This window comes from Sinocyclocheilus rhinocerous, unplaced genomic scaffold (assembly GCF_001515625.1).
Source record: "Sinocyclocheilus rhinocerous isolate Xijiao unplaced genomic scaffold, SAMN03320098_v1.1 scaffold2664, whole genome shotgun sequence".
Classification (NCBI taxonomy): domain Eukaryota; kingdom Metazoa; phylum Chordata; class Actinopteri; order Cypriniformes; family Cyprinidae; genus Sinocyclocheilus; species Sinocyclocheilus rhinocerous.
In genome coordinates this window covers 880,045-894,180 of record NW_015635763.1, presented here as the reverse complement: position 1 = coordinate 894,180, position 14,136 = coordinate 880,045, and the positions used below count along the sequence as shown (strand labels likewise).

The window sequence follows — 14,136 nt, the reverse complement described above, 5'->3', positions numbered from 1 at the left end:
GATCACGCGTCTCCAGTGAAGCAGAACTCTCCTCCTGTCAGCATTCGCATTTGCACGGGCCGACCATCACGCAGAGAACACGCGATCATGCAGGATACAAATGCACACTTCATAAGATCTCAACTAGATTCGACTAAGTCTGCAAGGTTTGTGAAATTAAATGTTCATTAGTCCATTAGTTCATTAGTATACATTTTAATTCCTTTGTTTAACAGTTCTATCTGATTATTAGATAGACCTATCCATATTAGACAGAACTGTTAACGACGACAGCGAACAAGAGGGAGAATGTGAGCACTATGTGCTCAGGCACTGCCGTTCTCAGCACCGTCAAAATAAAAGTCCGCCGCGCCGTCAAAATAAGTCCGCCTCGAACACATCGGCAAAACAGAAAAACTTATCGGCCAATGCCGATATTTGAAAAATGCTGATATATCAGCCTTGGCGATATATCGGTCGACCACTAGCGGTAAGGCTGTGTTTTATTGGTAATAGTCAGTAAAGTTGCTAGCCTGGCCTCAGGTGCCTGATTTTAGAAAACGGTTGCTGTCTTATAAAAAATAACGACACATTATTGATTAAAATATTATTTTATCAGCCAATTTCATGAAGTCCTCTCATTGTGAAGATTTAAACAGTAGCAATGTTATGCTATGGGTTTTGTGCAGTGATATAGTGAATGTTTCAAGTCTAACTTCATATTTTAGCACTCTTGGAATGCTCTATTGACCAATCAGAAGCCAAAACAGAAACCATCCATTTTATAATAAGATTTTAGCTACATTCAGTGAAACAGGAGACTGTTTATATTGTTCATGCTTATTGTGAACACTGCTAGACTGTTCATTATTGTCAGTATAGAAGCTGGCAGACTATAGTGTGGATTAGGGATCTGAAACAAGAAGTTGTTTGAGAAGCGACCTCATTTAGTGGACTCAATAAGAAACAGCAGTATAAATCTCATCATATTGCATTTGTTTCTCCTCTTTTTGCTGTGCAGGGATTTTAAAACTAATATGGTAGTCTGCCAAAAATCTACTTACTGGAAAAGACAGGCAAGGGTACTTCACATCTCTGCTCTTTAATCACAAGCATTGTGCATTTGCATTTTCTTTAGTCTGCAGTTCAGATGCTGTATATCAGACATAAGTATGTGTGTCATAGCCCATTTTCATAAATGTCACTGTTGAAGTTTGAAGTCATTTTGTAAATGACGGAGAACACAATCTGCTATTCAAATAAAATAAAAGCTCTTATATATACTATAGTATTTTTAATGGTCATAGTTGGTAGCATCGCACATTCTTTTGTAGATACACCACCACAGGTTCAAGTGAGCTTCAAGACTTTTTATCAGACTTTATAGTGGGACTGACAGGAGATTATAGGGAAAAGAGGGGAATAATGGAACTGGGACACATCGCAGGCCAGATTCAAACCTGTGTAACCCATATGAGCAAGTGAACATGCCTGGAGCATATGCTCTAGCTGACACACCAAATGTGATGTGTAATGTGCATTTAAACAGTCTAAATGGTTACTAAATATGTTTTATGTTTCCACACAGCTTCCCACTGACATTGTCACTGGAGATGACAGTGAATGTTGACTATGTTTTTATAAAGCAGCTATGGTATATTATTGTATAAATAGTACAGTCATGGTTTTGTTAGGGAGGTAATGCAGGGATTGAAGTCTTCTGATTTATTTTTGTGCGTGACACATTTTCTCCTGTTTTCTTTGTGCTTGATTTTTCGCGTATCTCTCTTTCCCACTGGTTTGGGAAGCTGTGCGGTTGACACTGGTCAGCACACTTGCTGGGTGTATATGCATGTGTACTACTCTACCACGCACCATAACATAGCAGCCATTCGATAGCAGTTGTCTCACTTTCACCTGATATGGGGATAGTGTGTATCTCACATGCTGCGTCCCAGAAAAGATAAAATGATTTGACCTCAGGAGCTTTGTGCTCCCCGCACCCCTCTCCTGTGCTCTACGCTCCACTGAGCCGGGGCTACTGCAGGGGCTTCCCATTATTCAGAGTGTCCACTGTAATTGTTAGCCTGTGTTTTTCACAGACATATACACACGTTTCCTTTGTAAAGTAAAAACATATACTACCGTTTAAAAGTTAGGAGTCTGTAATAATAATAAATGTTTCTTGAGCAACCAATCAGCATATCATTTCTGAAGGATCATGTGACACTGAAGACTGTAGTAATGATGCTGAAAATTCAGCTTTGCATCACAGGAATAAATTACTTTGTAAAATATATTTAAATGGAAAACATTTATTTTCATTTGTAATACTATTTCACATAATGATCTTTTATTACTGATTTTTAATCAAATAAATTTAGCCTTGGTGAGCATAAGAGACTTCTTTTAAAAACATTTTTAAAATCCTGCTGACCCCATACTTTTGAACGGTCGTGTACATGTACATAACATTTAAAAATGGAACAATATTGATACTGTTTGTATTCAGAAACTACTGTGACTAAATACTTTTGACATGTTTTTAAGGTTTATGGCTAAAGTATACTTATTGTCCCAGGGGAAATTTTTCTTGGGCTCAAAAAGCAGCCACTGCATCACCAATCATAACAACACACAACATTTAAAACCATATATAAACATAATAAACATAAACAAAACTTTGTCTCAGACTCACAACTATTATGCAAATGCATAAATTATTTACTTAAAAGAAAAAAAAAAGGCGTTGCAATTTTATTTATACTTATAAGTAACATTAATTTGACCACCTAATATGTATCTACAAATGTGTTAAATTAAATTAAATTAAATTTATGCATTTAGCAGACGCTTTTATCCAAAGCGACTTACAGTGCATTCAGGCTATACATTTTTTACCAGTATGTGTGTTCCCTGGGAATTGAACCCATGACCTCTGTGCTGCTAACGCAACGCTCTACCACTGTGCCACAGGAACAGTTAACAGTGTTAATGAGTATCTGCAGTGTATTGCATGTAGTCTGTCATGCTGAAATCAATACAAGGAGGGGGTAAAAAAGACATCATGGTTGTCCTGAGTTTAGATTCCCACCACTTGTATTTTCTTTTTTTTCCACTTTATCTTGTTTTATTTACACACACCCAGTACTCATTGTCTCTTGTTCAGTGATGACAGATGAATATCAATGATTTATTCTGTCCTTCTAAGTGTCTTTCAGAAGTTATTCTCGCTTGATTAAATTCATTCATTTTTCTGAGAGCTCAGACTGGAGCTGCATCTCTAACCCTAGTGAGCTGCTGTGTTCCCTAGACTGCTTCACAGGCATGTTTGAGCGTTCAAATGCACCCACGATGCTCATAAACAGTGCTTAGATTGACAGCCCACTAGGTTTGGAAACACAGTCTGATTTGGTGAGATCACTTACAGTTTTATAACATTTCCTGTTTATTATGTCTCATCCGCACATGTAGCATGGGTGGAAATGAGTTGTGCTCATTGTTGAGTAGCTCCTGGATTAAACTGTTCTCTGTAAATTGTACTGTTCTCAGTGGACCTTCACTAATGATATCCTTTCCCCTTTCTCACTTTTCTTTCTCTCTCCCCCTCCAGGTGGTGTTGGTCTTTGCACTCAGCATCGGAGCTCTGGGAATATACTTCATAGATTCTTCGGAGTGAGTACTATTCTGATTCAACAACTCTGGCCTGAATTATTTATTCTCACATGAGTCAAAGGCCTTAAACACAGATCTTAGAAACAAGTGATTTCCTTTGCCTCATTTCACTATAAAGATACTTTCTATGAATGGCACAAAATAGGGATAACTATAATAGGGATATAATAGGGATAATAGGGTCAAAATTTAGAAAATGACAAGAAATCTTTTATTTTGTACTTATTTATGTGAAGTTTGAAAATTATTCTTATAACTGAAATTTGCTACTTTTAAGACAATTAAAAATCCATTTTGAGATTGTTTCTTTCTAGCAGTAAAGATTTAACGAACATAAAAATTTAAAATAATATTTCAAAATTTTTTTTTTGCAACATTCTGCAACAGGGTGGCAGATTTAGCTTTAGCTGTAATAAATTAAGACATTACTCAGTAGGAGCTTGTTAAATTGGGAATAAACTTAAATTTCCCAAACATTAAAGAAATTGTTTGATTTTGTTGATTGATTTGAATTATTACAATAATTTTGATATCCAGGTTGAAGGTTAAGCTTGAAGAATGCATTAAATACTAAAATTTGTCTTGAAATTGATAAACAATTAGGTCAGATTTCTGTACAGTGCATAAACCTCCAATAGTTTATCATTAGGAGTACAAGGCACAGATGGTAGCAGGGCAGTCTACAGTGTTAAGGTACTATTTTCCCATATAGATAATAATACCATATTAATGAACCCTACGTTCATTGTTACTGTTAAGGGTACCATTATATAATTCAAGGTTTTGTTCTGTAATGTTGGACTTTAAAGACTAAGCCTTGGTGTGACGGGATTATTTTGTCAATGAAAGCCAAGCAGGCTAGTTTCCATGGTTACATTAGCAGAGCATCTCTGCCGCCCACCCCTCTCCCCTGTGCTCCCTAGAGAAAGGTGTGCAGTTAGCTGTTGCCCAGGCAACCAGGTATCACAGTTTTCGAGATGAACTTTACTCAATGTGATGGCCAGTCTGTGTATACTTTTACATCACTGATTGTATAATAAGCGAAACTCAATCACTATGAATATAGCAGTGAGTTTGTCTGAGGTACAGATTGCTGTGTTGGCATTGCGCAGCATATAAAAAGCCAACACGTGCAGTTTAAATCTAAGCGCTCAAATGAGCATGTGTACGGTCTCGTATAAAGTCTTACATACAGTCTGTGCGTGTGCATGCTGGAGCGAAGCCAGGCATGATGGGAGATTTTAATCCCTATAATGCTGGGATCAGGATGGTAAAGGAAGCGGCGGGAGGGGTGATTTGCCGTGTTCATGCATCATTCAGAAAAAAAAACCCTGATCTGGCTCCTCATTTACAATACATGTTTTCATATTACAGCTTAGAGTCAGCGGCTTCCTCATTTGAGTGCATATGTGAGACAGACGATAAACAGATTTAGATGAGGTCAGTTCAGTTTTTCCCGCAGGATGCTGTTTTTACTTTAATTCCATAGATTTTTGCAAACCCTCAGAATTTTGCTGGGCTTTATTGTTTGCTACGTAATAAATAGTACTCAAATTATTTAATATTGTATTTAAAATTTAATTTATTACAACTTTGTTGGAAGTTTCACAATACTTACAAAACTGTTGCTGAAATTATTGGTAATAAGAGAATTTATTTCATAGATTGATAGGTTCATCTGTAGTAGTAACAAACCTCTTCAACAGCAGAATATTACTTTTTTTAGCAACAAGAAAACAAATTCTTAGAAAAATTAGAATGATAGCATGGGTTTTACCATAAATAAATCATCTAATAATAATATTGCAGCCAAAATACTAGGATCTTCACATTACAGAGACAAGGTCATTGGTGTGTGAACACAGCTTAAAAGGTTATCCCACTTTGATTGATATTAATTTGCTAGTCGGTTCAACCGACTCATTTGTTACGTTCAAATGAGTCAACTGACTCCGTCGGAGCTGTTCTTTCACAGGTTGAGCTGCATATTTGTTGTAGTCAGAGAAAGTCATACAAAGTGCAGTGTTTCCCACAGACTTAGACTCTGTTTGTGGCGGCATATATGCAAATTCATTCTCTGCCAGCAGGAGGCACTTTTAGAGTGGAAGAGATTGCGGTTTCCCCGGTAACGGCTGTACACAAAGAAGCATTGAGCTCACAAACTCTGCTTTATCAGGCATTACAGGCAAGATGAAATGAAAATGATATCCAAAATTTTCTGAAGACAGTCGGTTTCCTTCAGAAATACAGTGATATAAAAACATCCGCACCGGGTTTCGATTTTGAAACGTGCAGTGCTCATGTTTATTCAACGAATTAAAAGCTTTTTGGAAAATCTATTTGTGGCGGTCAGTTTTGATATTGTGGAGTGCCGCCACAAATAAATCAATGTATGGGAAACACTGAAAGTATGTTGAGTTAATGATATATGAAATAGTTAAACAGCAACAAAGTGTGTGTCATCTAAACTAACGGTTATCAACCTTTTTGACTCAAAGCTCCTTTTTATCTGACACCATTTTTAAAGGGTCCTTCATATTTCTTCCAGAATTACTGCTATAATATGACAAAGAAGTTTGTTTATTTTTAATATAAACAAACTAGGAAACAAATGGTGGACAATTAAAAATAGGATAACAATATGAAAATGAATTGAATTAAAGGATTAGTTCACTTCCAGAATGAAAATTTCCTGATAATTTACTCACCCCCATGTCATCCAAGATGTTCATGTCTTTCTTTCTTCAGTTGCAAAGAAATTAAGGTTTTTGAGGAAAATTTTCCAAGAAGGTCCAAATTGCCGTTTCAGTGCAGCTTTAAAGGGCCCTACACGATCCCAACCGAGCAATAAGGTTCTTATTAGGGGTGTGAACCTACACTGGTCTCACGGTTCGGTTCGGTTCGGAATACAAGCAGTCAGATATATGAACTGTACCTGACCTGGTTTCTTAAGTTAGTGGTATTACCCCCCGCTAGTGATGTGACATTTGAACCGAGGCATCGGAGCTTGTGTCGAGAATAAATGGTCGTGCTAGATGAAGCCTTGATTCGAAGCTTGTGTTGTGTTGTTAATTGTCATAGAAATCACGTGACCAATGACAAATGAAGCTTCACTTTCTGTCCAGTCACGAGCGTGATTCACTTTGCTTGTCGAAATGTTCGATCCCCAGATCTTACTTTACGAATAAGTTTTAATTCTGACTTATTCAGTTACATTTTAGATACCCAGTCATATAAGTAATATGAAGAATACAAATTATTTCAGAAAAATTCAATATTTGTCATATGCAATTCATTTGAGTACATTATTCTTCTATTACTACATATTGATTTTCGTACTGGTATTAAATTGCACAGTTTAATGGGTAAATTAATTTATCAGAAACTCAACAAACACAAACACACACACTGTTAGGCTTTTATTTGTGCGTGTAACTTGAATCAATCTGTGGAATATGTGGTAGATGCCTCGTCCTACGGAGCGTCTTTCACAGGCTTTTGGCTGCTATATTTTTTATGAACCACCATAACATAACACCATAACATTTTTATGTTTTCTAGACGCTCAAAGCTTTGAATCTTTTCCCGAAACAGTCAGAGGAAAAGCCTCAGTGCTTCACGAGGCTTCATTTGCCCATCCCTACCCCCTACATATTTCATTGTGCGTGACATGATTTACACACAGCGTGTGTCTTCTCCAGGTCGTGCTCAGGTTGTTCATAAAAGCCGAAAAGTGGCCAGATGTCAGCTTTTAAAGTAGTTGGAGCATTTTTAATTAATCGCACTCGCGTCTCGCCTCCCTCCGCCATTAGGCACGTTCGATTTGAAGCAGCGCTGCGCAGGATGAGTGTATGACATCAACTGCGAAAGCATAAGGATCCGTCTGCTCTCTTATCGCTCTCGCGGTACTTGGTCATACACTGATCATTCTGTGCAGCGGCGCTTGAAGCCGAACGTGCCTAATGTATGCTACTGCGACAAAGCACGTATGCGACAAATGACGTCAGAAAAGCGTCAGTATATTATAATCGGTTATGGTCTATTACTGAACCGATACCGAATCGTCCTCGTCTGCATTTCGATGCATCGAAGAAACTATTAATTTTGACACCCCTAGTTCTTGTCTAGCGAAACGATCTGCCATTTTCTAAAAAATAAAAAATAAATAAATTATATACTTTTTTTTAACCACAAATTCTTGTCTAGCACTAGCTCTGCAATGTGCATCCATGACTTCAAACATTACGTAATCATGTTGGAAAAGTCACTCGTGGTTAGTTCTTCGTCCGTGTGCTTCGTTCTAAAAGGTAGGGTAGGGAGAAAAACTCTAATTTTCTCCTCCAACTTCAAAATCGTCCGACATCGTTGTTTTACCTTTTATGTAAAGGGCCTTTGACTTTCTTTGCACATTCGCTTTGTAAACACTGGGTCGCTACTTCCGCCTACGTCACGTGTACATGATTACGTAATGTGTGAGGTTGAGCTAGAGCATGTTTTGTTAAAAACTATATAAATTTGTATTTTTATTAGAAAATGACCGGTCGTTTCTCTAGATAAGCTGAGGAATCTAGATATTCCTCAGCTGGGATTGTGTAGAGCCCTTTAAAGCTGCGTTGAAACTGCAATTTGAACCCATTGGCCACCATTGAAGTCCACTATATGGAGTAAAATCCTGGAATGTTTTCCTCAAAAACATTAATTTCTTTTAAACTGAAGAAAGAAAGAAAGACATGAACATGCTGGATGGCATGAAGGTAAGTAAATTATCAGAACATTTTCAATCTAAAATTTTCGTTCATTTCATACTGGACTCCTTTAATAATATATTTGTATATTTTTAAATCATTAGTTGAGGACCACTGCTCTATACTGTTTGGGTGAATCAGTGGCTCTTCCGCAAACTGACTGACAGCCTAGTCTAAGCTGTCCTGTCACATCTATTGTCTGAGGTCTCAATCAGGGGATTTTTGCACACAAGCGATGTCCTGAATTCACTAGCATTGCAGTGTGGGTGGATTCCAGATAACGGAGCCTAACCGAGTGATCTGGATATGGTATTGGACTGGACTTGTTGTCAGATTGGACATTGCTCTAATCATTTCTGTAGGGAGGCTGAACAGTGCTAGATGTGAATGATAGCCATATAGACACTTTAGTTCTCTGTACTTAAAATCTTGACAGACAGTGCTGTGACACCTCAAACAGTGCAGCGGTTAACCCATGAGTGAGCAGCTGAGTGATAGAAGTACTTACCTGGAACGTTTACTTATGTTTTTCTGATGTAGATCAGGGGTCTTCAGCCTTATCAGGCTTTTTCAGTACCCCTACGTGGATAGAGATATGGAGCATGAAAGGCTTGTTGTTGAATTTTGAGGTTTATAGTACCACATAATAATACATTTACATACCTCCAAATACACAAAATAATGATCTTTAAAATAGCATCATATGACCCCTTTAAAATATACACAGTACCGTTCAAAAGTTGTGGTCGGTAAAATCTCTTATGCTGCTTTTATGATTACAATACAATATTATTGTATTACAATATTACAATATTAATGTTATTTAAAATTTAAAATAAGAGTTTTTTTTTCTGTTTTAATATATTTTAAAATGTAATTAATTCCTTTGATGGCAAAGCTGAACATATATAACAGTATAAATGCCATTATTGTCTCTCTTTATCAATTTAGACTGCATAATTTTATATTTATACAGTATATCGTAATTATTATAATTGCTGTACAGATTCATATATTTGTGCGTTGCATTTTAGTTTAATTTAATTTCATTAATTTCCATGTGGACAGTGAAACATTTAACTAAACTTTATCCTCTAAACTTTAGCTCTAGTCGAATATAAAGGGATTTTGGAGATAGGGATAGGATGATAAATGAAAACTTGTATTTATAAAACTGTATAACTTCCTTCAGTGGAACATGAAACAATTTTGAAAAATGTCCATACAATGAAAGTCCAGTGTTGTTTTAGACCAGAGTTATTTTCATTATATGGACAAAAACACTTAAAACATTCTTCAAAATGTTCCACTAAAGAAAGAAACTCGTACAGGTTTAAAACAACATAAATGATGACAGATTTTTTTTTTTCATTTTTGGGTGAACTATACATTTAACTTAATTTTTTTCATGTATTAATACGCAAGATCCCCGTTGAAGACCCCTGGTATAGATAGAAGGCTTGAACTCGCTGGTGCATGTGTGTGTGAGTGTTTTGTTAGTGGTCTGTCTTTCCCACCCGGTTCAGTTCCAGATCAGGTTGTGACAGCGGAGGTGGGTGCTTTGATGTGCTCTTAATGATCTACATCGCGTTTGGTTCTAGAGTTACCGCCTGAAGTCCTGGCAGCTGAAACCTCCACTGCTGCTGTCTTCACCAGAGAGAGATGTGTGCAACCGACACGCAGGTTCTCACCCTCGCGAGCTCCACATTTGACCTGCTGTACCGCGTGACTCCAGCGTTAATGGTCTCGATAATGGATCATCCGCTGACGACTCTTACGACTCATTTACGCTGCTAATTATCACAACTGTTCAAGAATGTCTGGAACAAACCACACGTCTTTCTCTTGATTTGGCCTCTCGCACATGTAAACAGGGAACAGCGGCACATTGAATGCATCTCTCAAATAGACAGCGTAATCGTCCGTTATAAAAGCCATCAGTAGACATCTTGGCGACATTTTGTGGGACATTTTGAGTGATTCGAAGCTGATGGTTACTCCCTAAGGTAACTCAAAATTTGATGAAGGGTGAAAGCAGCAATTGCAGACAGGAGTAGGGGGGGGGTCTTTTTTCATCGCCTCAGTACACACGTCTGACTTTTAGGGGGCCACTTCACTCAACACTGTGGATGCACAGCTCACTCTAGTGGCCAACGGCCACCCTCCCCCGAGTTTCTCTGGATAATCCTCCTTTTGTGTAAGGAGTCACTTTTCAGGACACCATTTCTTTTGTTCGAACTGATCCGCATGTGAGGAGTGAAAAGCCTCTTCAGTGGAGACACGGAGTGTTTTTTTGCATGACTGTGTTGAAACAAGACAGTTGTAATGAACCTACTGTACAACACAATGACTGTGCCAGTTGCCCTTGCATTATTAGTAGAATTTGCTATGGCAAGCTTCACTTTTATTATTGCTCAATTGTATACTTGGGAACAAGAGCATTAAAGGGATAGTTGTTCCAAACCCAAAACTGTAGTTCCTCTTTTTTTGTTTTGTTTTTTTGAGCGAAAACGTTTGATGAAAAACCAGCTTTCTTACCCTGCATAGACAGCAGCATAACTACATGGTAGTTCAAGGCCCAGAAAGGTAGTAAGGACATCATTAAAATCCACGTCCATGTGACATCAGTGGTTCAACCGTAATGTTATGAAGCTACAAGAATACTTTTTGTGCACAAAGAAAACAAATATAATGACTTTATTCAACAATTTCAGTCTTCGACGCGACTCATGCATGTGGTGCGCTGTGCCTTGTTTACAAACAGAGGAAGACGCACGCTGTACATAAAACAGTCCTCATAAACATGTCTGAAGATTTCGACAGAGAGGATGACTTGCAATTGTTTGCCTAGCCTTACTTTATTTGAACCAGAATACACAGACGATGAACTAAGAGAGATGGATGTTCTACGTCAGAACGCCGGCTCCTGCGTCAGCAGCACCACACTCTTGCATCATGATACTCTGGTGAACGTGTGATGAAGACGGAAGAGAAGAAATTGTTGAATGAAGTCATTATTTTTGTTTTCTTTGCACACAAAACGTAATCTTGTAAAATTACGATTGAGCCACTGATGTCACATGGACTATTTTAACGATGTCCTTACTAGTGGTCGACCGATATTGGTTTTTTTGACAACCAATGCCGATATCTTGGAAAGCAGGGTGGCCGATATAAAGCCGATATAATTAAATTTTTTTAATTTAATATTTAAGAAATTTGAAATCATTTGAAAATGGATTAAAAAATAAATGTGTAAAATAAACATGCTTATACTTTAAATGAAAAAGTTTTTTTCACAAATAAACAAATATTTAATAAAACATATAATTAAAATGGATGTAAACACTGTAACCAACAGGACACTCAGTATTCTGGGAAGTTTGTGTGCATTGTAGTGATGCGTGGATGAGCTAAAACGTCACCCGAATCCACAGCTTCAAATAAATTACCTACCCACCAACCGCCCGCACCTATATTTTTCTCCGATTTAGATAACCGCACCCGATCATCACATTCAGGGTTCGTACGGTCATGAAAATCCTGGAAAAGTCATGGAATTTTAAAACAGCAATTTCCAGGCATGGAAAAGTTTTGGAAAAATAAATAAAAACAGAAAGTTTTGGAAAAGTCTATTTCACAAATTCTCAATATAATAGAATTATGTTTAATCAGGTCCTGAATTTGGATGCAGGATTGCGCATATATCGCATTACTCATTCCCGCAGCTTTCGACTTTAAAATGAGGGAAATTGCTGCAAACCAATATAGCGTGTAGGTTAGATGAGTAAATAAATCCACACAAACCATGAGATCAAATCAGTCATTTGAAAACAGTGTGAGTGATTCAGCTGTACCGCGTCCTCTCTCTTTGACCTTCTCTTCACATCGGCGCATCTAGAGCTGCTGCACGCTGCGATACAAGACTTTAGCTCGTGTTTCGGTACAGTTGACAGAATTGTCACTTGCCTAATCGGTCATTGTTGCATCATCACAAAAATGTATTATTTTCACTTCTTTTTAAGCCATTCGGTACTCGCGCGCTGCAGAGGCGCTTTTCTGTGCGCTCACAGTCACATCCAAAGCACGCGCTGTGGTCAAATTGAGTTTGTTGCGCTTAAATGCTTAAAGCTTGTTGCGCTTAAGTGGCCAAATACACACAAAATGACGTCAAAATTGTCGTCCTCGCGAGTATCCTCATAAGCACTGTCGGTTTTGTCTTAAGTTAATGTAAACAGTTGCAAAAGAAAACGCATGTGTATCAGTATTGGATTCGTGAAATAGGTCTTGTGACAGCAGCAGCCTAATAAAGATGTGCTGTCTGTCATTAATGTTAATCAAACAACATCCAGAGAAAATCCCGCACTGCTCTTGACTAAATAATGTTTTGTTGAATAAATATAATAAGTTAATTTACAGTTTTTTCAATTTCTGTAGCCTATTTAAAACACGTTCATATTTTAGAAAATGTAGTTAATATTTGCATCATTAATGATTTATCTTATCCATCCGCGACCCACCCGCATTAATCAGAATGCATTTTTTTATTACCCAACCCACCCGACCCGCGGATTATCCGCAGTGCCCGCGGATATAACCGCCATCCGCGCATCACTAGTGCATTGGGAATCACATTTTTTCAAAAAACGCCAAGGTAACACTCATTTTACATACAGTGCACAGTGAAAATGACATGAATATGACATTGGGCAAAAGCATGAAGCGTAGCATAATTTGAAATCATGAGTTTAAAGTTTGTCGATCGTGCATCTCCAGTGAAGCTGAACTCTCCTCCTGTCCGTATTCAATTCACACGGACCGACCGTCATGCAGAGATCATAAGATCTCACAGCTGGATTCGACTAAGTTTGCAAGGTTTTTGAAATTAGATGTTCATTAGTCATTCAAAGATTTGTTTAAATTATATAAATGCATATTTGCTGAATGCTGACGGCAAACGAGAAAGTATTATAATGTTTGCCTTTCTATTACTAACAATATAACAGCATTATCGTTATAATACTTTTTTGTATACATTTTAATTCCTTTGTTTAACAGTTCTATCTGATTATTAGACAGACTTTTGTACGTGGACAGAACCGTTAACGATGACAGCGAACAAGAGGGAGATTGTGAGCACTGTGTGTTCAGGCGCTGCTGTTCTCAGCGCCGTCAAAATAAAAGTCGCGCCACGACCGCATCGGCCAAACAGAAAAACTTAGCGGCCGATGCGATATTTGAAAAATGCCAAATATCGGCTGATATATCTGCCTTTATTGTTGGGCGATATGCTCAATTTTCATATCGTCCTATCCTCAGCCTGTGAGATCGCCGATACACGATATTATCGTGCTAATTTATGTAATTGTTTACTTAGTTTCATTGCGAGAAAGTGAACCAACTCCAGCGTAAGGCTAAAAGCAGCCTAATGTTTTTAATATGACTGAATTTGTATTTAACATAAATTAATAGAAACATTGTAAGTGACTAATTATAATGCTTACATTTCCTCAGTTATTCAAAAAGCAGCTACAGAAAACGAGCAAAGAACATTACATTACCAAAGAACATCATCACAAGCTCAGTCTAGCATGTGTTTATGCACTTTAAAAACACTCCCATTAAACTCAGTGAATCTACACTATATGATGAATAAATCTCTTATACTTACATCGCACGTACATCTGCACTTTGTTGTTTATAATGAGAATTCGCGAGTCAGAATTCAGTCAGCGCG

The 14,136-nt window shown here is 37.6% G+C and overlaps 1 protein-coding gene across 11 annotated transcripts in view; it reads left to right on the top strand.

Moving 5' to 3' along the window:
• LOC107747466 (calcium-activated potassium channel subunit alpha-1) overlaps positions 1-14,136 on the top strand; it is a 261,309-nt gene that overhangs the window by 147,038 nt on the left and 100,135 nt on the right. For all 11 annotated transcript variants that reach the window (XM_016561980.1, XM_016561979.1, XM_016561987.1 and 8 more), the window contains exon 3: positions 3,593-3,654. In XM_016561980.1, the coding sequence (XP_016417466.1) occupies positions 3,593-3,654 (62 nt within the window). The remainder of the gene's footprint in view (positions 1-3,592; positions 3,655-14,136) is intronic.